The sequence below is a fragment of the Atractosteus spatula genome, chromosome 1 (assembly GCF_055471065.1).
Source record: "Atractosteus spatula isolate fAtrSpa1 chromosome 1, fAtrSpa1.hap1, whole genome shotgun sequence".
Classification (NCBI taxonomy): domain Eukaryota; kingdom Metazoa; phylum Chordata; class Actinopteri; order Semionotiformes; family Lepisosteidae; genus Atractosteus; species Atractosteus spatula.
In genome coordinates, this window is record NC_142706.1 from 50,591,920 (window position 1) to 50,619,786 (window position 27,867).

Consider the following 27,867-nt stretch of genomic DNA (forward strand, 5'->3'; position numbering starts at 1 on the left):
TTTAATAGATAAACTCTATGCTGACATTTTTTGGCCATTTGGAATAGTCATTTTCAAAATTCATGCACATACTTCAAAACATTTGTGTGCCAGATATGAGAATAAAATAATTACAAGTTAGTTATTAACAATGATACAAATCTGTAACCAAACAAAATAAAATATTAGAAAATATGTAATAAATCAGGAAGTATGTTGTTTGCAGTTTAAATCTTAATTGCACTATGCAAGATCCTACTCAGCCAAAAAATACGTTATCTTTTTGAAATGCTTGCCTAGCTGCGGGTTTCCTTAGGCAGATAAATACAGATGACAAAAGGGATACTTTGTATAGCAAAAACACACAGTAAAGGAGGACCAGGAGAGAAAATAGAACACACAAAGAGAATGGGCACCACCCTCTTTTTCTTCCAAAATTGTGCCATCTGAGAGGACCTTGTTCTGATCAGTCCTAGAGACCAGATTTTGGCAATCTCAACATTACTATAGACAACATGCAATCTTATTTTAGGAAATTCTGATTTCTTGTATTGTGGAATCCTCAGACTAATAACGTTCTCTCCTAGTTGGCGATCCGTTTTAGGATAGGGAGCTTGATTTCCATTCACCACCCAACATCACACCCTCACACCTCATTCACAACCCAACAGCATTTGTGTCCCTAAATAAGAAAACCCAGAGAGTTTTTGTGAGTTTTTATTTGCAAAGTGCTTAACATCAATTTTTATTAACACAACAGTAAGATAACAGCAATTATACACGAACAAGAAGCAAACTTTCTATTATTAAATATATAAAAGAGTATAACAGAAACATCATTAATAGAACTGTAAACTTTTTTTTCTTATTTCAAAAGTGGCACTATGTGTATTTTACTGGAAACTCTGCTGAGTCTTCGTCTCTTGCTTGAACCCACAAAAACATACTGTGGCCCTCTGCTGGAGGAAGCGAAATTTTGCAACTTCATTTCCTCGAAGCCCAGCCATCAGCCATCCTCAATAACTACCCCTGCCAACCAGGAAATGCAGTCTTGCAGCTATGTACCATGTGTTAGCCAATCCCCTGCAGGAATGTGGGAATACAACCGATTACGCTCATCAAGAGGCTCGGTCTATTCTCACATCAGAGCAGATGTGAATCCAGGACACAGACAGCAATGTAATGAGCGACTGCTGTCAAGTAAACCGCAAGGTAGTTATTGGGGAGGGAGGGGGCATGTGAGACGATAATATAGACGCACTCTATGTCACTGGGCATGAAGAGATCGTTAGCTCCTGCATTAGCTGGAGGAAAGTCACTTTGATTAAGAGGCATAACTCCCATCACATAGTGTTTGATGACATTTAAATACATCTGTCAATAAAAGACACCATGCAGCTCAGTGTGCCCTGGGACAGTCAAGGGAGCATCCCCTCGGGGATGTGTCTCCCGAAAAGGGGAACATTAAAAGGCAGGATTAACAGTTTGACTCCCAGCTGTCTATTGCTATTTGTTTGAGCAGTGCTGGATTCGAGGACAGCGCAGTGCGTAGTATGACACAATGACTTTCACAGCATGTTTGTGAGCAAGCTACAAACCGCAGAATGGCACCTACTGTAATATGGGGGCATGTGTTTGCTCAGTTTAATTAGCAAGCTGTTGTCATTATGGGAGGAAGCTTGACTTGACATGAGAATCAGCGATCGCTCTGTACACCAAACGCTGAGAAGTCACAGGCCGGTTGGTATAACCTGAGGATGTGATCTTTCACAGGGAAGGAAGAGACCTCAATGATCCACTCTCCAGCTCCTTGGTTTTTACAGTTCCCTGAGCAGACCTCAGATTAAGTGGAATGCACATTGGAACCAGTCAAGCAATACAGGAAACAGTCCAATACAAGACTCAGTTTAAGTATACAAGCCATCTTTGAAACATCCTGGAAAGACTGATATTTTTCAGGCATTCCATATATATTTTGTACACCTTTTACATATTTACACCATGGCTTACATGTTGTTGTTCGTTTTTCTCATTCACTTTGAAAATGGAAGACTAAGCGCAACATTCTGAAAATAAAGTGTTGGAAGAAAGGAAAAAATAAAATAAGGCAGCATTTGGCATTGTCAAACGGTGTTAAAACACTTCCCTTCCATTTGAAATACTTAGCAGCAGCATAGCTATGTGAACTTTTGCCGAAGCGAGGAGGATCTGGTCAGGCAAAGAGCAACAGTAAGATTTGGATACAATACATTCCGAGAAGAATTACTGGAGAAGAAGAGAAGGTGGTTTTGGACCAAGTAAATGACTCAACACTTGACCTGCGGGGGTAGGTAAAGATGAACTGTCCCTCTGTCTTGGCTATGTTGCTAAATATTTAAGTAGTGCAACATGTCACAGTGCCAAGTGCCTGTTCTAAGACTGCGAAACCTGTTTTTTTTCCCCAATACTGTCAAAAAGCAAAGGAATTCTTGTCAGAAGTCACAGGCAATTCACCGGCTTCCCAGAACTCCAAATGCTCTAGAAGCTCAGATGAAACTGACTTAATACCTGTGTTTAGGTGTTTACACATTGGTTGATTTCATGTACCGATTTGACATGTAGCTCGTTATCGGAGGAAACCAGGTACAGCCCCATGCCAAGTATGGACACAGGCTCACAGAGGACACGGGAGGAGAGCCAGCATCCCTAACAGACACTCTTCACAACACTCTCTCAGGGCTGGGACTGGAGATTCTTACATAAGTGCTAACCTGTTTCAGTTTGGAAATGAAGTGCAAATCCAAGAGCCTGCCCACCCCCGGGAACATCGAAGGAGCAAGCATGCAAAGTCAGAGCACCAGCAGGCTTTCGGGTGTTGCTGCTGCCTTGCTTTGGAGAAGTCTGTGTTGGCATGTCGGTGTAGTGCTGAGCTGGGGAGGGAGACGCAGTGGGGAAGAATCGATCTCTGGATGCCCCCATCTATTTGCCCGCAGGTTTGACCTGCAGGAGAGTGGGCGTCTGCTCCATGATGCGCACCAGCAGGGAGTCAATGTAATCCTCCAGGTCGTGCACCTGCCCTGCCATCTTCTTGAGCTCCGCCCCCTTCTTCTCGAGCTCCGCCTCCTTCTCCAGCACCAGGGTGATGAGCTCGTCGTGGGTCAAGTGGTAATAACGGGCGGCGCCATCTGAGGGCAGCGACTGTGGAGAGCACAGGCGACAGAGGAGAAAACCATTGAAGGCTCAGGTCACTCAGTTTGGTTTTAATTGCAGTTCCTCCATATATTTGGTCTGGTTTTACAAAATACAGCTTACAACAGTGGATTCAAACCAAATAAAAGAGCAGGATAGAGAAGCAACGGTGCTGCTAAAAAAAAAAGTCAACGGTATCTTAGAAAAAGTGAGCCCAGTCACAATCCTGCAAAATATAGTCTAATTAAAACGGTGACTTATTCACCTCCATACATCCTCTCTGCCTATAAAGCTTTAATCTATATAATGCGCACCAGGAAACACAACTCTAAACCTGAGAAAAGGAAAACACTACAAAGTTACAGTGCATCCACAAGTTCTGACTTAAAAACAAGTGCCAAAACCTGGCAGGTTTTGAACTAAAAGGATCTTTATTAGGCAGCTACTGGTGGAGAAAAAAGGAAAAAAGCAGGTTTATATGATTTTCGCACGACTCAAGTGTTAAGGAATCAGCTGCAAATTGAGAAGGCTAGAACTGTTCTTTATAATCTGCTGCCCTGATGTGTGCAACTTGTCTGTGAACTGAGAGGGGAACACACTGCCACGTCCTGCACTGCTGCCCAACCCGCTAGAGTGACACAATCTGCACAATCTGATTAACACACAAGGGAGTTGTCTGCCTGAATGATAACTTTTTGCAAACTGGTCAGAGGCCTGGTGCTGCAGACAGGACTCCTGGCTTGAAAGTATCAAATGACCAACAGCAAGACATAGAACATCTCAGGACAGGGTTGCAATATTTTCATTTTGTTTCCAGTAAAGAGTCCCTAATAAAGAAAACGGTTTCCCCTCAAATTGTACTGTGTACTACTTCAAACACATACAAGAAACAAATATAATTGATTAATCCTGTTCTGTCTGCAGAAGAGCCAGTCTGAGATTGAGACTCCTTTTTCAGTCACCTGCATGAATTAGCTGCTGTAGAAGTGTCAGTAGCAGCCATCTGTGAAGTGCTGATGCAATACCTGGATATCTCAAGTGAGCAGGAAAAAAAATCCACCCGATTCCTTCTGCAGTCTTAGTACCTCTACAGCTCACGAACTGTGACGAGTTAGCGGGTATCGAGACGATGCAGAGACACTGCGGGGCGGCTGGGAATAAGCAGGTCACCAGTTTGTAATTAATGAGCTCCAGTCTGTGCTCACAGGAGAAGCTCTGCACCCCAGTTCACATGTCTACAGGCTACTTCCTCCCTACTGTCCATGATGTAATGAGATTCTCGCAGCACTCAGCTCCAAACTGAGGCCATCTGTAAAGACGTGCCATGCCCACTGAAGGGAAGCTCTTCAACCTTTAACCGCAATGTGACTAAAAATGAATTTTCCCTGGAAGATATTTGGACAACCTAAACATCAACTACCATCCCACCCACCCCCAATTCATCCTTACAACTAAGGTGGCATCCTGACATCTTTACATTAAGAAATCACTCAGCCATTACATATGTACTAACACACACTGTAATTATAAGCAACACCCACAATTTCAGTATGATTAATGGGCACTTGCTTTTGCTCATGCATGCAACTACACAATTGTCCCAGTTATTTTAAACCAAAAGCAGAGAAGCTACATATACCACTAGAAAGTTGACATGAATTGCAGTCTACATGTAGCACCACTGTGTAATTCCAAATTATTTACACTAAAAACATAGGCTGTTGTAAGCTCTGTGAGTTGCTTTAAAATGCAAATGTCAGCCCAAAGAAGCACGCACAAAAATTAAGAAAAGGCAACTGCATTTCCCCTGCACACCCTGAGAGCAGACGATGTCAATGCAGTTTATAGCAAGCAGCTCTCCAAGGCTAATTTACACAGCCAGAGGGCATCCAAACTCAAACTCAGAAGGAGAGCTGCTGTGCTCCAAGCAGGGGAGGCTCAAGACCACTGGGTTACCCTCCTGGAACCCGGCTTGTCGACAGAACTCGCCAGCCTACCTTGATCCTCTCAGCTTCAGGCTCGCTGTGGGGGGTGGTCCGCCCTGGGGCGATGGTGGACTTGAGCTTCTCCAGCCCGCTGGCCAGCACCGAGCGGCCCTCTGCCTTCTTCTCCTCGTGGTGGGCGGAGGTGCTGAGGGGCTTCACTGGGTGGGGGCTGCAGTGGAGGAGGGTGGGGGAGACAGCGCAGTTACCCCGGACATACAGACTGGCACCTGCATGGGCCGGATACCACACGCGCTCCCAAGCGTGAAGATTGGTCTTCAGCTCTAAATGCAGGTAGTAATTGGACCAGGAAACCAGGAATTAACCTGATCACATAATCGATTAACTGAATCAGCAAGGTAAAGCTTATTAAAGAGTACAATCTTCTTGAAAACATACTGATGTAGTGAAACAGAGACCTTTTGTAATGTGGTTTACTGAACTATTTCTTTGCGTCATCACGAGCATGGCTTCACTGGAAAGACCTGTAAAACATCTCGAGCACTGCACTGTGATCTCTCTGCTGTCCTTTGATACCGCTCGTGTGACTGTCAGAAAAAGTCTCGCTCACTTATTACATTAAATCTGACATCAAATGCTGAATGTATTCACTTTAGAGCTTTAGAGTATGATGCTGAAGTAGAAAATATCAGACACAATGCACAATGAGCTATTAACGATTAACAGAAAAATTAGCTAGAAAAGCTAGAAAAGAGAAAATAAAATTTTGTTAAGACTATTTAAAAAAAAATGTCTGTTTACAATTTGTGCAGCCTTGCTTAAGCTCTTTTGTCTCGAAGAGAGGACTCTCTACCTCTGGGACAGAGAGGGAGGTCTGAAGTAAAAGCACATCAACTTCGCCCACTGGTCTCTGCCTGGTCCGATTGGGCTCTCCACATGTAAAGTTATCTGGTTTGGGAGCCTGGGTCTTTTTTCTTCTCTGTCCATATATGGCAGCTCTAGTTATTGAAGGTGGGCCAGGGCTTTATGGAGAAGACACTCCACAAATGGGCAGGGGCTGTCGACACCCCCTGATAATCCCAAGTACCCTAAGGCACAGGAGCTAAAGAGGCCATTTACAGAGAAAGCACAGTATATTTGGAAAAAAGTTTTTTATAGTTCAAAAAGGAATACAGTTCTAGCCATTTGTCTGCACTGCCAATACTCCTGGACTCCCCTGAAGGTCACTGGGTACATGCCTTTCTAACCAAACCCCAGGACATGTAAGTTTGATAAAATCAAACATATCATTGTTTAATGGTGCTTATTAATGACAATGGATTTTCTGGAAATGTCCCTAGAACAGGTGACCCTGCAGAACTGACCCCCAGGCATTCAGCCCAGAAACCAACAGGCCTGTTGTGAGCCCTGCTGGAACATGTTCCCTTTGCACTGCAAACCTAAAACCAAGAAGGCGGCGATTTTTGCCACAGGCTGGCTGTTCAGGAACCACTTTAAAAAAACCAATTAAGCATCACTGTTAAATATGCCACAATACCTCAAGAGCCACTGTATTGGAAATTTGTTTCCCTGTCAGGCAACAGAAGAGTATCAAGATGTCACTTTGACTTACTGAACTGTAAGCTCAATGGAATGGCAGAGTCCTAATGACAGGGACAGATTTAAAATTATACACAGAAAAATGTTTACACCTCCTAAATGGCCTCTTCTTGTTTGTAACCTCTCGCGACAGGCCCTGATGGGGGGCTGAGCTCCAGAGGGTTTGCAACACGGCCCTGTTTTCCTCCGGCTGTTAACGGATCAGGAAATCTGGAGAGAACTGGCCGGGCAGGATCACTTCGGGATCACACACGTTCGTCAGATGTGCGGAGTGGACATGTCATGTGGAGAGCACGCAGCAGGCCACTATTACTCCAGGGTGTCTTGGGTTCTTTCAACTTGTCACCCTTCCTCTTCTCACCGATTTCAAAACGAGCTCACCGTCACTTATTTGCAAGGAACATGATGGTAAGAAGTGGAGCCATAGGCTGTCCTCACTGTCCTCAAACTTGTTTTTCCTTTATCTTCTCCAACATCCAGGATAACCTGTGCTGTCGTGGTGAATGCTTGACATCACTTCGCCATTAGTGACACAATAAGGGCATCAGAATGGTTATGAAAGAGGGGCAGCTATTCAACCCATATAGGCAGTTAGAAGCTAATTGATTCTTGAAAGATGTCAGGGTGTTGGCCACGACACTATGACAGGGTATCTTCTTCTAGACTCCCTCCAGCAATCATGTTCAGAGGTTTGTGTTCTTTTTATCTGGACCAATTTCACAGAAATCCTCAGAAGCAAGGAATACTGCACTGCTGTCCTGTGAAACAAGCACTTGCAAAAAACTCACAGCGTGAATGTGAGATCACAGGTGTGAGGCCACATGGGTCACTGCAGTACAGAAGGCCAAGGATGGATGGGCTGACCGAACCCCCAGGACTGCTGGATCGCTCAAGGATTCCTGGTCACGTGAGAATGATGCATCTAGACTCAACACAGTGATGGCTAGATTCCACACAGGTACCTCCACTGATCACACAGGATTCCTAAGAAGGCTTTTGTACTGCAAAATGTATTTTTGACGCTCACACTTCCAATGCTTGTATGTCATGTCCTCACAGAAGGTATGCTTAGAAAACCATGATGTTTGCAGTTTCCTTCTCATCCAGGCCAAACAAAGCCTGGGGTCTTATTTCAGAGCAGGCTGACTGGGGATCTCGTCCTCCCTGACTGGCCCCCTTGGGCCAGGCTGTCAGCCACCCTCTCAACGCCAACAAGGTGTTGACAGGTACAGCCTGGAGGAAAGGCCCAGCTGCACCCTGGGCCCCACAGCCCGGCAGGAACCTCTCTGGAAAAATAATTATTCTGTCAGCAAGCTCTCGCCTACTAATTGGGCTGTGCTTTGCCTCCCCCGGTCACTCAGGCACAAAGCAAGGGTACCAGTGAGGTGTCTTCTAGGAAAGCTGCTTGTTTGCACTGGAACACAGCAGAGTGCCCACTGAGAAATTAACCAGCCTCATGTCCACGGAGAAATCGAGGACAGCCAGCAGCCCAGGGGAAACAGACTCGAAGAGAGAAAGGAATGAAGCTGCAAGCAGAAGATTAAACTGCTCACAAACGAGGAGAAAAAAAAAGAGAACAAGCTTTATTTCCTAAATTGCTATTCCTTAAGGCCTGTTACGATTCCAAACTGGCCATAGGATCTCAGAGTGACAAATGTGAATGGAAAAGGACCAATCGCATGCTGTAAATGCAATTACAGGACCCGTGTGCTCTTCCACACCTCTCACACTGCACAGCATTACTCTACAATATAGGAAACAACAGTGCATGACAAAACAACCTGAGAATCTAATCCTGGGCAAGGTGAAATGTCATGTTCACAAACCTCTTTTATGCACATCACGCCTCTTTAACTGTTAACTTCATGTTCATTCCATTTTCCCAGGCAACTGTTCTTGTAAACACAAAAGTCCTGATGTTTCAATGCAGACGTGCCTTGAAAAGCACATCTCAGTTTTGCAGTTAGGGATTGGGCCTACTACTTCCCACCTGTTCAACAGAATTCCTCACCTGCTGCCCTTTACTGCTGTTCGCGTCCGAATCAGCACACATTGGGGGTCAAACCCTCAGATCTCTATACGATCTGGTCCTCATGCTGATGGTTTTATGACAATTTTGTGGATTAAAAAAAAATCACTTGAATCACTTATGTTTCACTAGATACTTTAAGAAATAAATAAATCTGACTTTCAGCACACATTAAACCAGAAGGAACAAACCCTGTGTCAGGAGGAATTCCAGAGAGACTCAATTAAAATATCTTCACCGCTTCTCTAGAATCTTAAAACCCGTACGTGTTCCACAAGACCTGCGCCTAGATGCACAAGGGAGAGACTATCTTCACCATGGTGAACTTCCTATCATATGTATTCTATATTCTATATCACATTTACAAAAGGCCTGTGCACCGATGGGAGATATGAAATCCCATTTCAATGAATTTAGCAGCTGTACACACCTTTAACTGTGCACCCCACAGCCCCATTACCCTGTGCAACTTGGCTAGCGCAGCCCAATAACAATAACGCATTACCCTGTGTAACTGGGCCAGAACTTCCCCAGTAACGCATTACCCTGTGGAACCGGGCCAGCGCCACCCAATAACCCCTTACCCTGTGTAACTGCGCCAGAGCTTCCCTGATAACCCATTACCCTATGGAAGTGGGCCAGCGCTCTCCCGTAACCCATTACCTTGTGGAACTGGGCCGGTGTTACCCATTATCCTCTAACATTTCCTGGCACAAAGCTTTGGTAGATAAATCATTTAGTATGAAAAATAAAAAAAAGCTCTTAAGTCAAAGTGAGATTATGGAATGAACTGATGGCTACAAACATTTCTCCTTTAGTCATTAAATCTGCATAAAAAGCCCCGTCTCACTTATTGAGCTTTACTTCCGTTAAGGAGCTCTTTTCCATTATGTTGTGAACACTTTGTCGCTGCAACCTTGTGTCACCACCAGAGGACGTTTCTTAAAGAGCCACAAAGCTTAACTGCACAGCCTCACTACTCACCTTCAGCCTTCTCTCTTTGTTCAGCTCATGGAGAGCAACAGGACTTCGACTAGCATACTGTCAAAAACACTGCAGAATGAGCTTTGCACATCCTTACTTACATACCTGATACTTTCGCCTGAGGGAAAAATGCCACCTTTCCATACATAACATTTAGAAACCTGGAAGTTCATAGAAGATTCAAAGACCAATGAAGAAATTTGAGTGTCTGGGGGACTGTTTAAGTTAACTCAGTATTATCATAGTTAAAAAAGGCATCTTATAAACAATATCTAAAAATGTGGACACTTAGGAGCTACAGGGGCATCTATTATGGGAAGGAGGCCTATTTAATTCTACAGCCTTGGAATCTCAAATGTTCAAAATTATACTCCTTCCTATATGTATTCGATACCCTGGCTTTTTTCTAGAAGTGGCTAGATCAGATTCACGATTAATTAACTACTAACTCTACCAAATATGTTAAATGGGCCTCCTCTCATTTGTAACCATTGTGTTCTTATGTGACCTTGCAAGGTAGTCATCCCTCTCTCCCTAGATCATCCCAGCCCACCGCCTCAACTGTAAAGAGACGCACAGACATTATACAAGTATGCTAACGGAGAAGGAATGTAACATCCAGCACTTGCCTTTCAGCACCTGAGGCACTGGGATGGAAGGACTCTAAACAGAGGAGGGATGAGCGGCCACTTCTACCCGGTTCCGTTCGGTCTCACCTGCTCCTGGGATTCGGCAGGAAGCCTTCAGCCGGCTGTGTCTCCTCTGGCAAAACCGCGAACGCTGAAGCAATCGGTGGTGGAGGGCAGAAGGAGGAGGGGGCGGCGGCCTGGGCGGTCCCTGTTGCTGGCCTCAAAGTCGAAGAGCACAGGACGGGGGAGGGGAGGTGGGTTAACTCGGAGTTAGCTGCAGCCACTAAGGAAGGGGTGGAGGAAGCCAGGGGGGTGCCATCATGCAGAAAGTGCCTGGACTGGTCTTCAGGAAAGTTAATGCTGCCCGGTACTTCCTCTTTCTTCCGACAGGGCTGTGCAGATAAGGCAAGGGGGTCTGCTGCCGCAAAGGACCGGGAAAAGGGGTTGTTTTTTCCAAACATGGTGTCCTGAAAAGGATTTTCATCAGAGAGTCTCGTCTTAAGAGGTCTGCAAATGTCCTCTGGCTTCAGATCTATCACTAGGTCCTGGGACATGCCGGAGGAAAAATCCCCGGGAGATGTCAGCTGGGTGCCGTGAGTCCTGCTTTGCTCCCCAAATGGTTGGTGCTCAGAACAATTTAATGTCGTGGAAAGACAGTCATTGTCCTTAGACTCTAGAGGCTGTTTCCCTTCATTCCTTTTTGTATTCTCAGGAGCAGTTACATGGTAAGAGCTTGACAATGCAGTAGCAGCTGTGAAGCTCTCGGATTGTGTGGGTTGGCTCTTCAATCTGCTGACATCACTAAATTTCTCAGAGAGACTGACACCTTCCTTCTCCTGGAAAGGAGAGGGCTCTTCCAAGTTTTCAGCTGACCAGATCATCAAATCAGAAGTGTTAAGTTCATCCTTCACTTTGAAACCACCTTCGTTAGTCAACCAGCTTTTATCCAGTTTACTCTGGAGGGCCACGGAAGAGTCCTCTTTGACCTGTGAACCAGGGGAGCTAGGCTGCAATTTCCATGATTCTATGGTCTGCTCTTCGTTAATGATTTCAAAAGGTGAAGATAGGTCTAGCACACCTGCACTTACCCCTTTGTCTTGAATGCTCATCATGTTGTCCAACCCCTCCGGAGGAAACTGGAATTGACTAGTTCCATAGTGGTCCGAAGCAATCTTTTCACTTGAGCTGAGAACAGTACTCATTTTCAGCAGACACTCCACAGACTGCACTTCATTTGCTCTGTTGTCCTTCATCTTCAGCGCATCTTCAACTTCCACACGCTCAGCTACTTTAATTATGGAACGGTCCTCCGATTTGTCTGGGAAATGCTTATCATGAAGCCTAGGAGGTTTACACGGGGGCACAATAGTTTCCTGCTTGACTGCCGTTAACACTGCAGGCTTTTCACTTGTACTTGCACTGTTAGAAGACTGGGAAACACGATCTGAAGTAGTTTCATCCACTACTTCTGATGGGAGGCCTCTACGGTGAGTGTCCGGGGCATCTCTCAGCACTCCGAAAGATTCCCCCAGCTTCACTGCAGTAGGAAGGTCCAGAACCTCTGGCGTGCTGGATTCTTCACGAACCAGCTCATCACGATCACAGACTGCTCTGCTTCTTTGTACACAACCACCCATCAAAGGGCCATCAGCTGCCTTGCCAGCAGATACACTCGATTCCACCTGCATAACGGGTAAGCCTTTGTTATATTTTTCGTCATCTCCTCTCATAGCATTGGCAGTATCTGAAGGTAAAGCTAAGTCTTTTTGTTTCAAAAGTGGGCTCATGCACTTTAGGTTTGTGGTAGACTGAGTTGACAGTACTAATGTTTCTTCCAAATTCTGCTCTGTAGCAGGAGAGAACACTTCAAATGACTTGGAAGAGGCACTCGACTGTCCAGCTGCAGGTCCACTGCCATGGCTGACACGTGAGCTTTCAGGAAGTCCAGCTGTGAAAGTATTTATTAGTGCAGGGGGAGCATCATTCATAATGACACTTCTAGATGATGCTACAGGCAAAACCACCTGGTTCACTTCATCCGCTTCTTCCTCAGGCAAAGCAGCCAATGATTTAACATCAACATCTACCGCTGCTGGAAGTACAGACACCGCCATCTCTGTTTCTGGGTAGGAACTGGTTGTACCATCTGACCTGATGTAATCTTCAGCAGGAGATGCCTCAAGATGCTCAATGGCAAGAGAATGCACTGCCGTTGTGACTATTTTAGCAGGGGGGTCCACATCCTTCAAGACATCCTGAAACAGTGCATCATAAACAACTTTGTTGGTTGAACTCACAGGCTCAACAGACAAGCTCTGACAGGCATCTCTATCGATGTCAGCAAACAAATCAAATGATTTTTGTTTGCTTATGTCCAGCTCATGCATAATGGTTTTAGGAGACTGAAAATCACAGGTAACCACATCTTCTATCTCGCCACTGCGGTTAGGTTCAAGATCAGTAGTGAATACTTCAAGTGTGGAGCCCACCAGCACAGTATCTGTAGACTGCAGACTCACACATGGTGCACTAGTTCCAACTGCAGGATAGTCAACTGCCTCAATTTCACAAATGTCCAGGGGTGGATCAGAAGTCTTAGTGGCAGAGGTCTTTGACACTTGCCCCAAGAATTCAGGAGATGAGTGCACTGAGCTATCAGCAATGGCCTGTGGCACAGATGGGGAAATCCCACTGAATGGACTGATTGAGTTGTTAGAACAGATTTCAGGTTTGACCATCACACTCTCTTGATTAGAATCTGGCTTACTGTCTAAGTTCCATCTGCCAAAAACAGCTGGGCTTTTAGTCCCACTATCTGTTTCGCTTCCTGCGCTATCAGTGGCTTCCTGGGTAAAGGCCAGTGAGGTACTTACATTCCTGTCTAGTTCACACTCAGACAACTCAGAACCACCTTCTTGATCAGATAAGCTTCTTGTTCCACTATCCACTTCACTTCCTGAGGTTCCGACAGTTCCTTCAGGGCTCAAGGCAAAAGACTCCTTGGCTTTGCCTAGTTCAAAGCTTACTTCATGGCTTTGTGGGTGAGACTGATGACTAATCCGGCCCAAGTGTGCATCTGGGCCTTGTGTACCTTCTAGACCTTGTGACTTTTTCATGAATGTTACTGAACACGTGCTCACAAACTTTGGTGTCAAACTCAGCCCCAGAGGCTTAGCATTGCCTTCAGGGGTTTGCACCTTCATCTCCGCTTCTTCCTCCATTTCCTTCAAAGGGGAAGCTGCAGCTTCCTTTGGTTCGAGTGCTGGTTCCTGCAGCGGAGTTGGCTCGCCTTTGCCCTGATCTCCTTGCCTGCGGAGCTGCATGGAAGGAGCGTCTGCCTGAGACAGAACTCTGGCTTCTTTCTTGACTGCAAATTCCTGTGCCCGGTCCAGCCAGCTCGCTCCGTCACCGTCTTGAACTACAGCCCGCACAGACTTACGCGGAGGCACTGGTGGCAGATCTCCACATTGGACAGAAAATGATGAGCTCTTCTCAGGCGTAGGTGACGAATACCCTTTTAGAGATGAGTGGAACGTTGATTCTTTTGGCAATGTTGGCAAGCTCATATCTTTTTGCCCAGATCTCAGTCTGCTGGCAGCAAAAATGTCAAATGACTCATCCCATTCCCCTGTACTCTCGGACATGGAGCGGGGAGGAAACAGCTTGGTTCTCCTAGTATCCCCTGACATACCCGACCCTGAAAGAGATGCAGGTACCGAGCTTTGCCTGGAAATCAAACCACTGGTTTGCTTCTCGTTGTTGGCAGACGCACTCTTCCAAGCACCATCTTGGGCAGAACCAGGATCAGCGGGCCAGGAGGAGGGAGCTGAAGAGGCCCAGAGGGGAGAACTGGAGAAATAGGGAGCAGGTGTGGCAGATTTTAGTGCCTGGTCAGCTAAGAGCTCTTCAAAGAAGGGGTTACACTGGAGACTAATGAAAAAGGGGTTGGATGGAGACATGGGCGTGGTGGCCAGTGAGGGAGTGAATGGGTTAACATGGGGTGTGCTGCCCAGCAAGGAGGGATCAACAGCGGAAGCAGGAGAAGGAGCAAAGAGGTGATCAGGGGACCAAGATGAAAGGTGAAAGGGTGCGTCTGAGCTGGTTTCTACCTTAGGAGACACTTCCAGGCTGTGGAGGGAAGGCACAAACAGTCCTCTTGGTTAGTGCTGTGCCTAGGTGAGCCCACCAGCTTAGTTAAAGAGAAGGCATTGTCCAGCAGAGAAGAATGTACCACAAGTATGAGGTATCCATGTTACACCAGTATAAAGGGGAGAGGCCAGACCTGTTTTCCCATCTGTCTGGCAGATTACTGTACATATGCACGTGGTTTAACAGGACTTCATCAGTGAGCAAGCCAAGTAAATAAGATGAATTGCCAAGATTTGGACCACTTCTGTGTATTTTAGGGGGAAGAAAACTCTAAAAATATAGGGATGTTCTCTGCTGAGCAAGGTGCCCCTCCAACAGAAGAAAAGATACCAGTTTGTTTCCGGGCAACAGGCACTGTTGTGCCAGCCTCTGTTCTCCATTTTCAGACTTGCCAGGTGAGGTCTACAATTATACTGACTGAAATATGAGGCACTGTTCTCAAGGGTCTGCCTTACAGATCGCGACAACAGCAGACACTGATGTTTTTACTGAATCTCATCTAATCTTCCTAAACAAAAAAGCATATGGATGTGTTATACCTGAAGAACGTGGAACACACTTGTGAAGACTGCAGTCACTCATCGGTCTAATTCCAACTTATTTGACACACTGAACAAAATCCCAGAATTACGCTAAGGACTGAAAACCCCGGAAACAAACTTTACCATTCTCACTTTCATTGTCATTAAGGTGCCTGGAGCTCCTTGACTGGTCTTCTGAACGAAATGGAGAAGAACAGTTCATGTCACTTATTTTACATGTTGTTGCTGTTGTAAGTAGTTCACGCAATGAGGGACTCTCTCAACACTTCACCTTGAAGTGCTACTTAAATATCCAAAAAGAGAGAGACTGATCAGGCACCTCAAACATGATTAATAGGAAGTGTCAAGGGGAAGAATATCAGTGTGACTCAGTGGCTTCTTCAGTGGACCGCACACTATAGTACAGCACTTGTGCTCCTCCTTGAACTTCCTGGGGAATACCTAGATGTAGCTAATTAGTGGAGCAAATAGAAATGTAAGTGCAGAATGCAGAAAGCAGGAATCTGGATAATAAGTAATTGTAATAACTAGCAAACAAGGGAGCAGAATGGCCTCTTCTCATGTGCAACCCTTCTTGTGTTCAATGGCACAGAGCCCCACTGTATTCAAATGAAACCCATACCCCTCCAAAATAATAAACAGGGAATTTATTAAGTGGAAAAATTCAGTCTCCTCCAAGCCCTTCCTCACCTATAGCTGAAACATCAGTCTTTAGAATGTCTGTGCTTGTGTCTGCTCCTCACTGTGCTTGGTATTATGCTGTATGCACATCAGCAGATCAAGCCTGCCCTTTTTAATGTGGCAAGATCCTGCAGGAACCAGCCCATTCCACAAACAGCAGATTTCCTGATGCCTATAGGAGAGTAGCAGTGATATTAATCACAGCAGTGTGAGAGCTTTCAAACACTGCTGCACAGAGCATCTTAGGAACTACTGCTGAACTGGAGGAGACGTTGCATTAGGAAAAGACCGAGCCTGCAAACTGAATGACGCCAACACCACAAGCCAAGGATCCACAGCAAGACACACCCTGATTTCTTCTGTACACTTTCTCAGGCAGGATGTAGCAAAGCTCTATTATTAAATATTTGTGTCAAATTTATTAATGCACAATTAAAATGATACAAAGGAGTATCAGTATTAAACTAAATTAAATTGTACAGTATTTTCTAATTTTCCCATCAAATAAAGGTATTGTAAATAGTTACGCAGAAAATTTGAGAACAGTGAGGCATTTTTTAATACGTTCAAAGAACTTTTTTTACCTGCTAGAAGTCTAGATTTGTTTTTTTCTGACAGAGAAACCATGTGAGTGCTTTCATACTGCTTCATCCCACACTGGCTCCCAGCTTCTGGGTGTCCTGGCTGCAGGAGCTACCCCCACTTTCATGTGCAAGCTAACAGAGAGAAACCTTCCTTATTTCTGAAGAGGATTAATCGTTCATTTGATTTAAAATCATTTTCACCAACATCGTTCTTAAACACCAGATCCTTTGTATGTATAATATAAAAAGCTCTTAATCTTGCGGAAGGTGCCATAAAATGTCTTAACTATTCAATCGGAATTTCAAATAAAGATGCTTCATAAACTATAATTATCAGATTTCTGCAGATTAAGTCTGTTTCCATACTTGTTTCTGCTTAATAAGCTTTTTACATTTGAGGCAAATCGTCAGTTTAGGTATTAATCAAGAAAGTGTCACAATAAAAAAAACAATAAAAGCTATTTCAGGTTTATTATTGAAATGTCTTCACTGTGCCGCTGTCAGGCCATATAAGGATTTCTACAATTGCCATCTTGCAAACACCTGCTCTGTCCAGTAGGAGCCGAAGTGGGAGTCTGTGGTCTGCTGAGATCCCCTCAGGACAATCGGCCCTGCACTGGAGATCAGTCTGCCGTGTGTTTTCACTTGGGCAGGTTTAACAGAGAATTTACATGCGCAGCAAGCTGATGTTCAGGTCACAGTGGAAGAATTTATCAATGCTTATAGGCCCTTTGTGCTTAGTAACCCTGCTTATATTACACAGGCACTGCAGGGTCTTCAGCGTTTATGATGTAAGAGTCTGCTGGCAGGTGGTCTTACAGAACCTATCCGAACTATTTCACTTGGCTCCTTAATACCACAATGGAAGGCTGTGCCTGCAGAGCCGAGTTAACCTGGCCAGTACCACACCAGATGGAACTTATGACTAGATAAACAATGCCAAGATGCAATATGACAAATGGGACTGAGGACAGGGCACTCCTTTCCTCCCGTGTTCTGCTACCTGCCTGAGAAAGCTGAGCTGTGAATCCTAGGACACCCATTTCAGACTAGAAACCATCCATCTGCTCCACCTGACTGTGTGAGTGTGTGTTATAAAGAGACTGCATCACACACTTTGGCTGAGATCTTCAATTGGTCTCATTTACTTTTTCAGACTCAACACCCCTGAAAAAAGAGCCCAGTGCATGCAAACTGAAAACAAAGAACGGTATACCACTCGTTCAGCAGGGGACTCTACATACCTGGAACAGGAAGAATACAAAGACATCTTTAGTCACACAGTAAATCAGTTTCACACTCACATGAAATCCCTTCAACCCTATAGTTCACCTCTTCCATCATTACTGTATGCTTAGATAAGGAAGGTATTACCTTTAAGTGTTTTAAAACCAATTAACATCTGATTCCATTGAGATCAATGCGAGATTTCTGTACTATATTAAGCATACCAGCTGGTCACCAGGAATCCTCATAACCTGTTGCCGTTTCCGATGCTGTTAAAGTTGTTCTCTTGTGGACGACTGTTTGTACACTGACACTACTGATCAGTCCTGCAGTTTATTTTGCACTTAGGAGATTTAATCAGAGATATACTGTAGTCTCGACATTCACAAATGGTCAGTGCAGAGAACGGTCATTAACAGCCAAATTCACATATGATGTAAGTCCACCCCTTTACCGTCTCCTAATGTACTACAGTATATAGTACCTATGGTTCAAAGACATAAGTAACCCTCCCTTATATGATCATTAAAGTACTAATGCACGGGCTTTATGTTAATTAAAATTAAATTATTAAATAACAAATTAAAATAATATTTTAATTAAGTCAAATAACAGTAATCACATACTGTATATATAGCAATCAGCTAACCAGGAGCACCAGACGGAACTGGGAATGTCAAGACCAGACAGATGGTGAAATAGAGTGTTTCTCATCATAAACTCCAGGAAATGTTTACCATGGCCTTCATAATAGTGCATACTATTAGACCAGAGCTGTTGCATCGCCTACAAGGTTTAAAAACATTAGGTCTTTGTGCAGGAGAGTATGTACTGTCTCATACTGTCAGGTTGTAGCCCAGTCACAAGCAACACACAGCTGACAACGACATCAGGAAAGGTCCACATACAGATGCACTGAAGGAGCTGGGTTTTTAAATACAGTTTGGATATGTAAACCTCCTGTGTAACACCAAGATCACTCTGAATGAGCACCTGTACCAGTTCAGTCAGCCAGGAGCTAGACAAGTCATTCTGATTTATGAGGCCTGTTGTCCAAATTAATTAAGCGATGAGAATGACGAGCACCAATATTCCAAAAACATTCAAAGTTATGCAAGCACAGGCTGCTTTCAAGAAAAAGAAAAAAGAAGAATGCAGTGCAGATCTAAGCAATCTTATTTACATGTTGACAACATCCCCTCCACCTTGCTGAGGTGAAATGTTACTGGTGGAAACAGGGAGACACGTCCAGGTTTTCACCAAGATAAAATATGATGAAGTTTCATGTTCTGCATGTAGATTTTTTTTTTCATTTAGGGGGAAAATCAGAAGTTAAATTAAGGTTGCTGTGATCAGTACTTAAAGAGACTTTAAGTGTACTTAAAGATGCAAATTCTACATTAGATATTCCTTTATAATTCATGTCACTGGCTGCATTGTTACATCACCACGTAATCAATACCCATAATGTGTGATATTGTACAGGACGACTCTACGAAGAGACTAAACACAATCTCTGCCTCTTCTTACGTTGTGTGGCCAATAATCCCATTTTGTCATTTATTTAGTCTTTGTTAAAAGTCTAAATTATATTATTTGCAATCTTTTATCAGCAGAATCTCCACACAGAAGAATTTGAAGTGGTAAAATATCTTCCCCTCCCACAGTTGCCAACCAGGGCCAGACAGTCAAACACTTCTCAAGAGAACGATACCATAATGCCAGCAGTGCTCCCTAGTGCAGATTCAGATTTTATGAGTGGACCACACTTGTCCAAGCACCAGGCATGGGCATACAGAACAAAACTAGACAAATTCGTCCAGCTCCACAAGAGGAAAGGGACAAGATCGGACAACATGGCATCTGCCACGTGGAGGATCTCATAGATGTACAGCTGAGACTATGACAATAGAGACCTCCGAATTTTGACCTCCGAATGAAATTTTAAGCAGCATGATGAATTTACCTGTCATGCCAGTATGCCTGCTATTAAAGTTTTCTTCTGACACTCAGTATAAAAATACAACACTGGCTGTTGCCTAACTGAAGTAGGCTGCCCACAGGATGAAGTGTGATCTTTTGTCCTGCATTAATTTGTCATTAAACATTGATTTCTAAACACCTTCCAGCATGAAGTATGTTTCCAAGTGTCAGCGACATCACTCTTCAGCTTTCAGACTTTCAGCTACCATAACTGCACATCTGAAAAGGACAGGTCCTTTGCTTTCTTAAATGCCCATCCATTTTAATAACAGTGTGACACCGCTACAGATGACATTTTATTAAGTGTGCTTTGGGCCCTGGTTCATTTTTTAATTGCTGGGTTACTGTTACTGGACGATCCTCATGTTGCCTGCCAGCAGCCTGCCCTATCCCTTTACACCTACATGTTCTTTCCACCCATATGAGCCAGAAGGGTCTGAAAGGCCTCCTCTCATTTGTAGACTCTCTGTTTCTACTTCTCCTGCTACTCTCACTGACACAACAACCTCTTTCCAACCTCACTGCACACGGGTACTCGGCTCCTTATTGAATAACCTGCGGAGACACACCTGACAAAGTCATATTATTAAAAGTGTGTTTACAATGCATTTGATTTCTCTCCCTGTGACCTGCGTTAAGTCACCCTGTGCAAAGCTGTCAGCCAAAAGCCAAGATGAATAATCTAACCTGCATTATACCTCCCAGCCCTGGTACTGTATGTAGCTACACCAAGAAAGACAGGTTAGGGAAAGTTTCTCGAAGAGCTATGGAAGAAAACAACACCATACAGTATTTCCTTACCTTATTTATTGCCTGGATGCAGGAATGGGGTTTATTGAACTTTAAGAGTGTGGTGGAGCAGACTGCTGGGTGGCACTATCTGAGATGCCACATCTGGGCATCCTAGCCTGCTGAGCAGGTCCAGCTCATCAGGGCTACAGCCTCAAGGTTTACATACGGAGCACTAACTGCACTATAAGCCTCCTGTGGCATACAGAATTCCCCCTGCCAGGAGCCGGAGCCCTGAAGCCAGCACTCACCTCGGTTTGTTCTGTCCATCCTTGGAGCCGAACCAGCCCTTGTGTTTTTCCTCTGCAGGCGGCTGGACAGGGCCGCTGCTCTGCTCCGCGGTCCTTGGGCCCTCGCCGCCCTTTCCTGCGGAGTCGCTCCTACCGTGAGAGAACAGGTTCAGCTTGTGCTTCTTCCCCTCGCCGGCGGGATCCGCCGCCGCTGCCACGGAGACCATCGGCGTGGCAACCTGGACCGGCCTGCCTTCCGGCCGGGCAGAGGCTGCCCCACCCCTCTCGGCGTGCTCAGGTGCAGACGGCACTCCCAACTTCTCCTCAGCCTCCTTCCCGGGCTTGTCCAGAGACCACCTGCGGGTGTCAGGGGGTGCCTTCTCTTCGCTCTTCCTGGCCAGGTTCTGCAGCGAGCGGGAGAGGGGCGCCGACTTTGGCATCAGCCCCAGTGAGGCCGGCAGGGCTGACGAGGGGGCCACGCCGGCTGTCGGCTCGTTGTACACGTGGCTGCCATTGATGCACAGCGAGGACTTGGACAGCGCCCCACTCTGGGCTTTCAGGGTCTCCACAGAGCGCGGCTGGGGCAGCGTGGCCACAATCTGGCTGGCCTCGTCGCTGAACGCCCGCTTGTGGGTCTGCAGTCTGGGCGAGGGCTGGACCGTGTGGACTGGGGAAACAAGAGGAGGAGGCGACATTAAGAGAACTGAAGAAGTCAAGCGTCCAGACACCTTAATGAATACAAAAATCAACTCGTTTGTTGTAGCTGCATTTCTTGACGGTATATAAAATCGTACACATGGGACTTCTTTCTTCAACCGCTGAAATCAAATAATACCACTGTTTTTAAGTTCCCCTAGTGTTTATTTATAGCCTTTGAACCCAGTCTTGACGTTTTTCACTCCTCTGGGCCCTGACATCCTCATTCCTCCAAACCAAAGGTGCACAAGTCCCTCCTGGGTGTCCACCTCTGCTCTTCACAAATTAACTGAGCCAGTTTAACACTTCTAAGAGGGCTTCTCCTGCTGAACAATTGGAAAACCTGCTGGATTCTGTCCCTCAAGAACTTCCTTGAGATTCTGCACAGGAGCTCCAGGTTGCACAACACAGGAATTCTTAAAATCCCATGGCTGGAATGTTGAAAGCATTCTGGATCCCAATGCAGTGAATTGCCCTTCTCTAAGTCCAGCCATGAGAACCCTGACAAAAGCCACGTACTTGTTCACCAAAACACAAAGCAGAAACATTCAGCAGCATACTGAAAGCACCATATTGGTGCCTTTAAAGAACTTTTTTCACTGATATTTAGTGGACTGATGATGTTCTCCATGATGTTCTCCTGCACACAATTTGTTGATTTTGAACGTTTCGTCAAATGTTTCTGGGTAGATTCTAATTTGTGTGTGTAGACAAAGTTTTTGTATTTGTAGTTTAAACTTTATACCGTCATGCCACTGTTATTTTGTTTAAAGCAAGGGCTATCATATTTTAACATTTTGTTACTATAATGAACCTTCTTAACTCACGCCTGCCCAGATAAGGAAGCTAAACATCCTAAGATCTGCTTAAATCTTTCACCTCTCTACCTCTTATTCTCAAATGAGGTGCCTGGAAACTCCACACGAACATAAACCCTGACCTCCTTCACAGCGTGGCTTAAGTGCCACTCAATGTTGCGGCATATCGCCGGTCTATACAAAGTTGTACTCAATCAGGTTCTTCTTTAAATCAAATTGTTTGTTACCACTAAAAAACGGTGTCAAAGTAACGCCTCTGTATCTTGATGGCTGGGGACGCTCACCTTAGGCCTCTCCTAGCTCTGCCCTCAGGAGAGAAGAAAAGCCCTTTACAGCCCCACCAGCAGTGCAGAGTGCAGCACCCTCCCTCCCCCAGAACCACAGCCGGCCCAATCGAAACCACTATCAACTAGAAGCAGAGCCCCGCACTCACCCGGGCTGTCCACCGTCAGGCTGCTGCTGTTGCTGGGCGAGTTGGACAGGTCGGACACGACCACGCTGATGCCCGCCGTGGGGCTCAGGCTGCCCCCCGGAGAAGACGACACGCTGCTCTCCGAGCCCAGGGAGGTGTTGGAGCGCGTGTCCGACGACTTGCGCAGCTTGTTCTTCTGGAAGAAGTTCTTCATGCGGTTCTTCTTCCCCTCCTTTGGTCCTCCTTCCTCGTCATCCTCTTCCTCTGCGCCCCCCTCGCTGGCCGTCCGGCTGCCCCCCCGCCCAGAGAGGGCCCCGAAGCCGCTGGGCACGATGGCGGAGGCCGACTCCACCTCCCCGCGCTTTTTCCCCTTCATCTTGTCCTTGAGTTTCCCAAAAGTGGAGCGAGACTTGTCCTTCATGGACAGGTCGTACATGCTGGCCGTCAGGTTGTTGCGAGTGAACTGCACGGTGATCTGGACCTCACCACGCTCCTTCTCCTTCTTCCCTGACTTGGAGTGCAGCTTGTACCACCTGGAGAGACGGGGAGGGGAACAGAGGCGAAGTCAGCACCTCAGCAGGAAGGACATACATCCCAGGTGCAGCCTGCAGATCCTGGGCAAGCCCGTGAACTACCAAGACTATGCAAGTTTGCAGATGTGCTGTGAAGCAGAAAAATGACAGAGAGGAGACCGACAAACATGACACAAACCCAGACCAATTGGGAAATGCTAGAAATCAAAAGTTGCCGAACCAAGCAACCTGAGTTTTGGTTCAAGAACTCTTTTCCACATCTTACTCAATGGAAAAGGGATGCTTAGGTGACAAAATGTGTATACCCAATTCTTTTAACACAAATAACGCTAACAGAAAATCTTTGGAATGCTCTTTATTAATAGACCCCACTGATAGCTGATATTACCCCTACTCTTGCAAACAGTGCCACACTAATTTACCAAGCAGTCAGGAACTTAGATCAACGTCTCATCCAAAGAACGGCACCCCCCATATTGCAGCACTGGTAAGGAAATTCTGGGTCACAGGGTAAAGAGCCACTACTCGTCAACCAACACCCTTTGCGGCAGCAGTTCGGTTTTCCTTGGAGGCCTTCAATTCCAGGACTGACCAGGTCTGGCTTTTGAGGTGCATCCAGATCAGGCTAACGGGAATGGGACAGCTGCAAAGTGGCAAATCTGCTCCTGATCCTTGATCGGCAATGATGGGATCAGAGCTCAAGCTCCTTACTAATTGGACCATTCGGCCCTTATTTATCAAAGTGGAACAGTAAACAATGCTCTTAAGGCTCCACCCTACAGAGAAAGAAGTCCCCCCTCCTAATGCTTCAGAGCAGATGGAAAACTCCCTCTAGTCAGAATAAAGTTTTCACCTGCACAGTAACAGAATCCTTTAAAAGCATAATTGATCTTACATTACGATGGTGCAAGATTAACTGAATGAGTAAAGTGCTTAGCACCATCTGCTAAGCCTTCCCACCCAGCCCACAAGAAAGTCAAAGTGATGAAGACAAGCACCCACATCAATGACATTTATTCCATGTCATCTGGGCAGGAGGCTGACAGACAGGTATGACCACATTTTTATTTCTAATTTTACCTTCAAATAGATGCTAAATACAGTTAACAAGAACCACAAAACCACAAATCAGCACCAGTTATGTGTAATGAAAAAGCTCTGCAGGCCTCATCTTACTGAACAAGAGGCTGCAGCTCAACCAAGCTAACCATACGTGTAGCACAAGAAACACTAACCCTAATTCACACAAGCAAGACCCTTGGATACTTTCCTCACAAGGATGACGTCCTTTCTAGGAGCTGAAACAATGGTGTTTCAGTCTGACCAGAGAGACAAAACGCCTGCTCACCATCCCAGTCCACATTAAAACATACCTACCTAGATATACAATTACACTCCATTACAAATTATACACTTGTAAAGCTTTTCTCAAATTCACAGCCAGGGTTGTAATCCAATACAGCAAGGCAAATACCACCTTTGTTCCACAGGAAAGTGGAAAGATACCAGATTTACAGTAATCCGTGTCACTAATTAAACCACATCCTTTTACACTTTTGACTCAGAAACAGCACATAATTTAACTAATTTAAAATATTCACATATCATCTATGCAGGCAGAGTGAAGTTCAACACCATGACCTGAATGGAGGACAGAGAAAAAAGGGGAACAAGCTCACCTGTGAATGTCGAGGTGTGAAAGTGTACTGAGAAACTGTTTTTTGGCAAACCCAGGCTCAAACACACACATTCAGCGTGCTACAGCACGCTGGAGAGTACAGCTCCAGGCACGAAAAGCTACAAAGTGATTTAATTAAAACTTCGCACCTTAAAGTCTGTCTACTTTCCAAGCATTTGTGATACATCCAGTCTTACTGCGAGGGCATGCAATGATTTATTGACCCTTCTGCAGTACAACACCTCCCATAATGCCAACCCTACTTTTGAATTTTGCTCCAGCTCATGTTTCTTTTAAAAACAACTCTCGTTTTATCTTTTTACTTACTCCCATGCCACAGTCTTACTGGTTCACATCATGGCCACTTTAAACCACATTTGAACCCGGGACTCTTCCTGGAACTCTTCTCCTCCCTGGTTACTGTGAGCAGAGAGGCCGAACCGGGTCAGGCTCAAGGCTGAGGAACCATTCAGGCTTTGAGGCCACGAGATCTCTTCACACCCATCCCGAAGTACCAATTTTCCGTTTTGTTGCCCAAGACGTGGTAGGTCTCCATGGGAAGCACCTCCTGTTTTTACAGCACCAGCTGACCTTTACTGCCAGCATGTCAGGTGTGATTCAAGGAATAAGCTACCCCATCATATGGCCAGTGCCAAAGCCATCTTCTCTCAAGAAGTTCAAGTTCACGTTTATGTGTCATTCCAGCCATATACAAGTATACAACGGAAAGAAATATCATTCCTCCTCGTCCACGGTGTAAAAACAGACAGGACACTGACATGGACATTGTAGACAGGATACACATAGTGCAAAGTGCAGATAGTGCAAATTACAAGGTAAATACATAATACAATATACTGTACACAACACACTGGGGGGATTTAAACCCTGTTTCTGGAATTGGGGCTGGTGCAAGTAGATTCCGGGGTGTTGAGGCAAATAGGGCAAATAGGTTATGGAAGGGGTGGGAGGGGTCATCTACTATAGTGGAGTCCCAGCATTTGAAAGAAAGGGCTTGTTGAGATTTTTGATCCATTAGCTACTAGCAACCAGATGGTCGTGACCTGGGGTGTGAAATGCCCTGTCTAGGGGTGCTAGAGGCAAACACGATCAAAAACACACTTGTGGGGATGAAGCACAACCTCATGAGGTCCAGCTCTTGTTCTTATAAAAGCTTCTCTCTCCTTGGAAACAAAAGAAGGAAGGGGGCAGTGGGAGTAACTGTTCCCAAAAAGGCTTGTGCTTGTACCCTATGGCCACTCTCAGGTGGAGATGCTGATGGGCACCTCTGGTCTTGTCAGAAGGATGTCCCTGCCACACCACGCTGTACACAGGGATGCGGGTTTCCTGTTACCTTCAGCAGAAATTGCAGCACTCTTATCTGTGGATGTGTGATCTTTTTTATTGTGAAGTGACTTGAGATGTTGTGAAAGATGCCAAAAGGTCATGGTTATTTTTCAAAGTGAAGAGGAATGTTGCTTTACTGCAACTTAGAGGAAGCTAGCATAAAGTCTGTTCTTGACAGTGCAGCAAGTAAACCTGTCGAACTGTTCCACATACTGGTGTTTCTAAATGAGGAAACCCAAGAGCACAGAGGTTTGGAAATTAAATAATTTAAATAATTACCTTAAATAATTAAGATTTCTACTTTATAACACAAAGAAAATGCACATACAAGTAAAGAACACCTGTTCCTTAATATATTTTAATGAAAAGCAAATGTTTCAGTTAAAAAACTATGACAGTTTGATTTAACAGTCTGGAATTAAGTCATCAAATGTAATTCCAGCACAGCCTGATAAAGTTGATGCCCACTGACTGGACAAGTAGCCGGACACGACCAGAGATTTACCAGTCTCACACTTACACATGAGCGCATGGCACTGTTAACTCAGTTGAAGTACAAATGAAAAGTTTTCATGATCAGGGGATGTGACATTGACTAAAAAATGTGATAATTAGAAACTTTAAAACAATGTATTTTCTTAAAAAAGGAGATGAGAAGCTGAGAGAAAGGGAGGATCAGTCCTGTCCTACTTTCACTTCCTGTAAACATGCCCCCCCAGAGCCCATAGCCAACCACACCCCCCCAGAGCCCATAGCCAATCACTCCCCCCAGAGCCCATAGCGAACCACGGCCCCCCAGAGCCCACAGCCAACCACTCCCCCCAGAGCCCATGGCGAACCACGCCCCCCCCAGAGCCCACAGCGAACCACGCCCCCCCAGAGCCCATAGCCAAACAAACCTCTGCACCTCCACACAGAGTGAGGCGCCACTCCACAGGCACACCACATCTTGCAGCAGGGCTGGCCTTTTTCTCCACTTTCTCTCCTTTCGTCTTTTGCTCTGCTTCCTTCAGTCATTTCCCTTGTTTCCTTTCCCCTATTTCTGTCCTCATGCGATGTGTTCCGTGTATTTTCTCCTTTGTATTTAGATTGCTGTGGCTGGCTGAGGGATTCCTACAGAACTGATGTGAGCCATCATCTGCTCCGCCATTTAATGCAGTGGAAGGCAGTGCAGTGTTGTGGAAGAGGCCCAGATCAGATACACAGGATGCCCCGAGCACAGGCAGAGTAGTAGACTTCAGATAGGCTCCAGGGTACCCTCACAGTAAGAACAGATTAAAAGCCTCAATCAATGTGTCCCAATCCCATCTCTCTGCTGCGTGTACTGCCCACAATGCACCGACACAGCCGACCTTTGGACCTTTCAGCATCAAAACCACAGCTTCGCTCACAAAGTGCACTAACAGGAAGGACCAACATCAGGCACGTGAAGTCCACATGTTCCATTCTGTTAACAAACACCATGATGTAGCTCACAAGGGAAACAGGACCAAGATCAAGCTAATGAAACTCTGGAGGATGTTTGCTACATCGCAGACTATAAGGAGAACCTTCACACATTCGCTCCAGAGTCCGTGGGTAATTAAAATGATCTCTGGACAGAAAGCACTATGTGGGCTAACGCACGATTGCTCTCAGATCAATCAGCTTCCCAATAACATGTCATACTGCAGCAATGATAGAGCACCTATAAAAGGCAGATACAGTGAGCTATAAGCCAGCAAGCATTTATACTGCACTATATACTACAGATCAGAAATTTTATTATCACAGACCTCTCAATTTCCTTCATTACTGTAAAGCTTTTTAAATGGTTATGTCATACTCCGATTCAGAGCACAGCTAAGCCAGCTAATTAGTAAATGCT

At 45.3% G+C, this 27,867-nt stretch overlaps 1 protein-coding gene across 2 annotated transcripts in view; it reads right to left on the bottom strand.

Annotated features, from left to right (window-relative positions):
* Positions 1–683: 683 nt before the first annotated feature.
* The window catches only part of rab11fip5a (RAB11 family interacting protein 5a (class I)), a 54,632-nt gene continuing 27,448 nt past the window's right edge, over positions 684–27,867 (bottom strand). Inside the window, exons 2-6 of one of the 2 annotated variants that reach the window (XM_088911916.1) lie at positions 22,464–22,975; positions 20,538–21,183; positions 10,419–14,459; positions 5,145–5,301; positions 684–3,156 (exon numbers count right to left, since the gene is read on the bottom strand). In XM_088911916.1, the coding sequence (XP_088768042.1) occupies positions 2,938–3,156; positions 5,145–5,301; positions 10,419–14,459; positions 20,538–21,183; positions 22,464–22,975 (5,575 nt within the window). In that variant the 3' untranslated portion in view covers positions 684–2,937. The remainder of the gene's footprint in view (positions 3,157–5,144; positions 5,302–10,418; positions 14,460–20,537; positions 21,184–22,463; positions 22,976–27,867) is intronic. The other variant, XM_088911924.1, reaches the window with a different exon arrangement.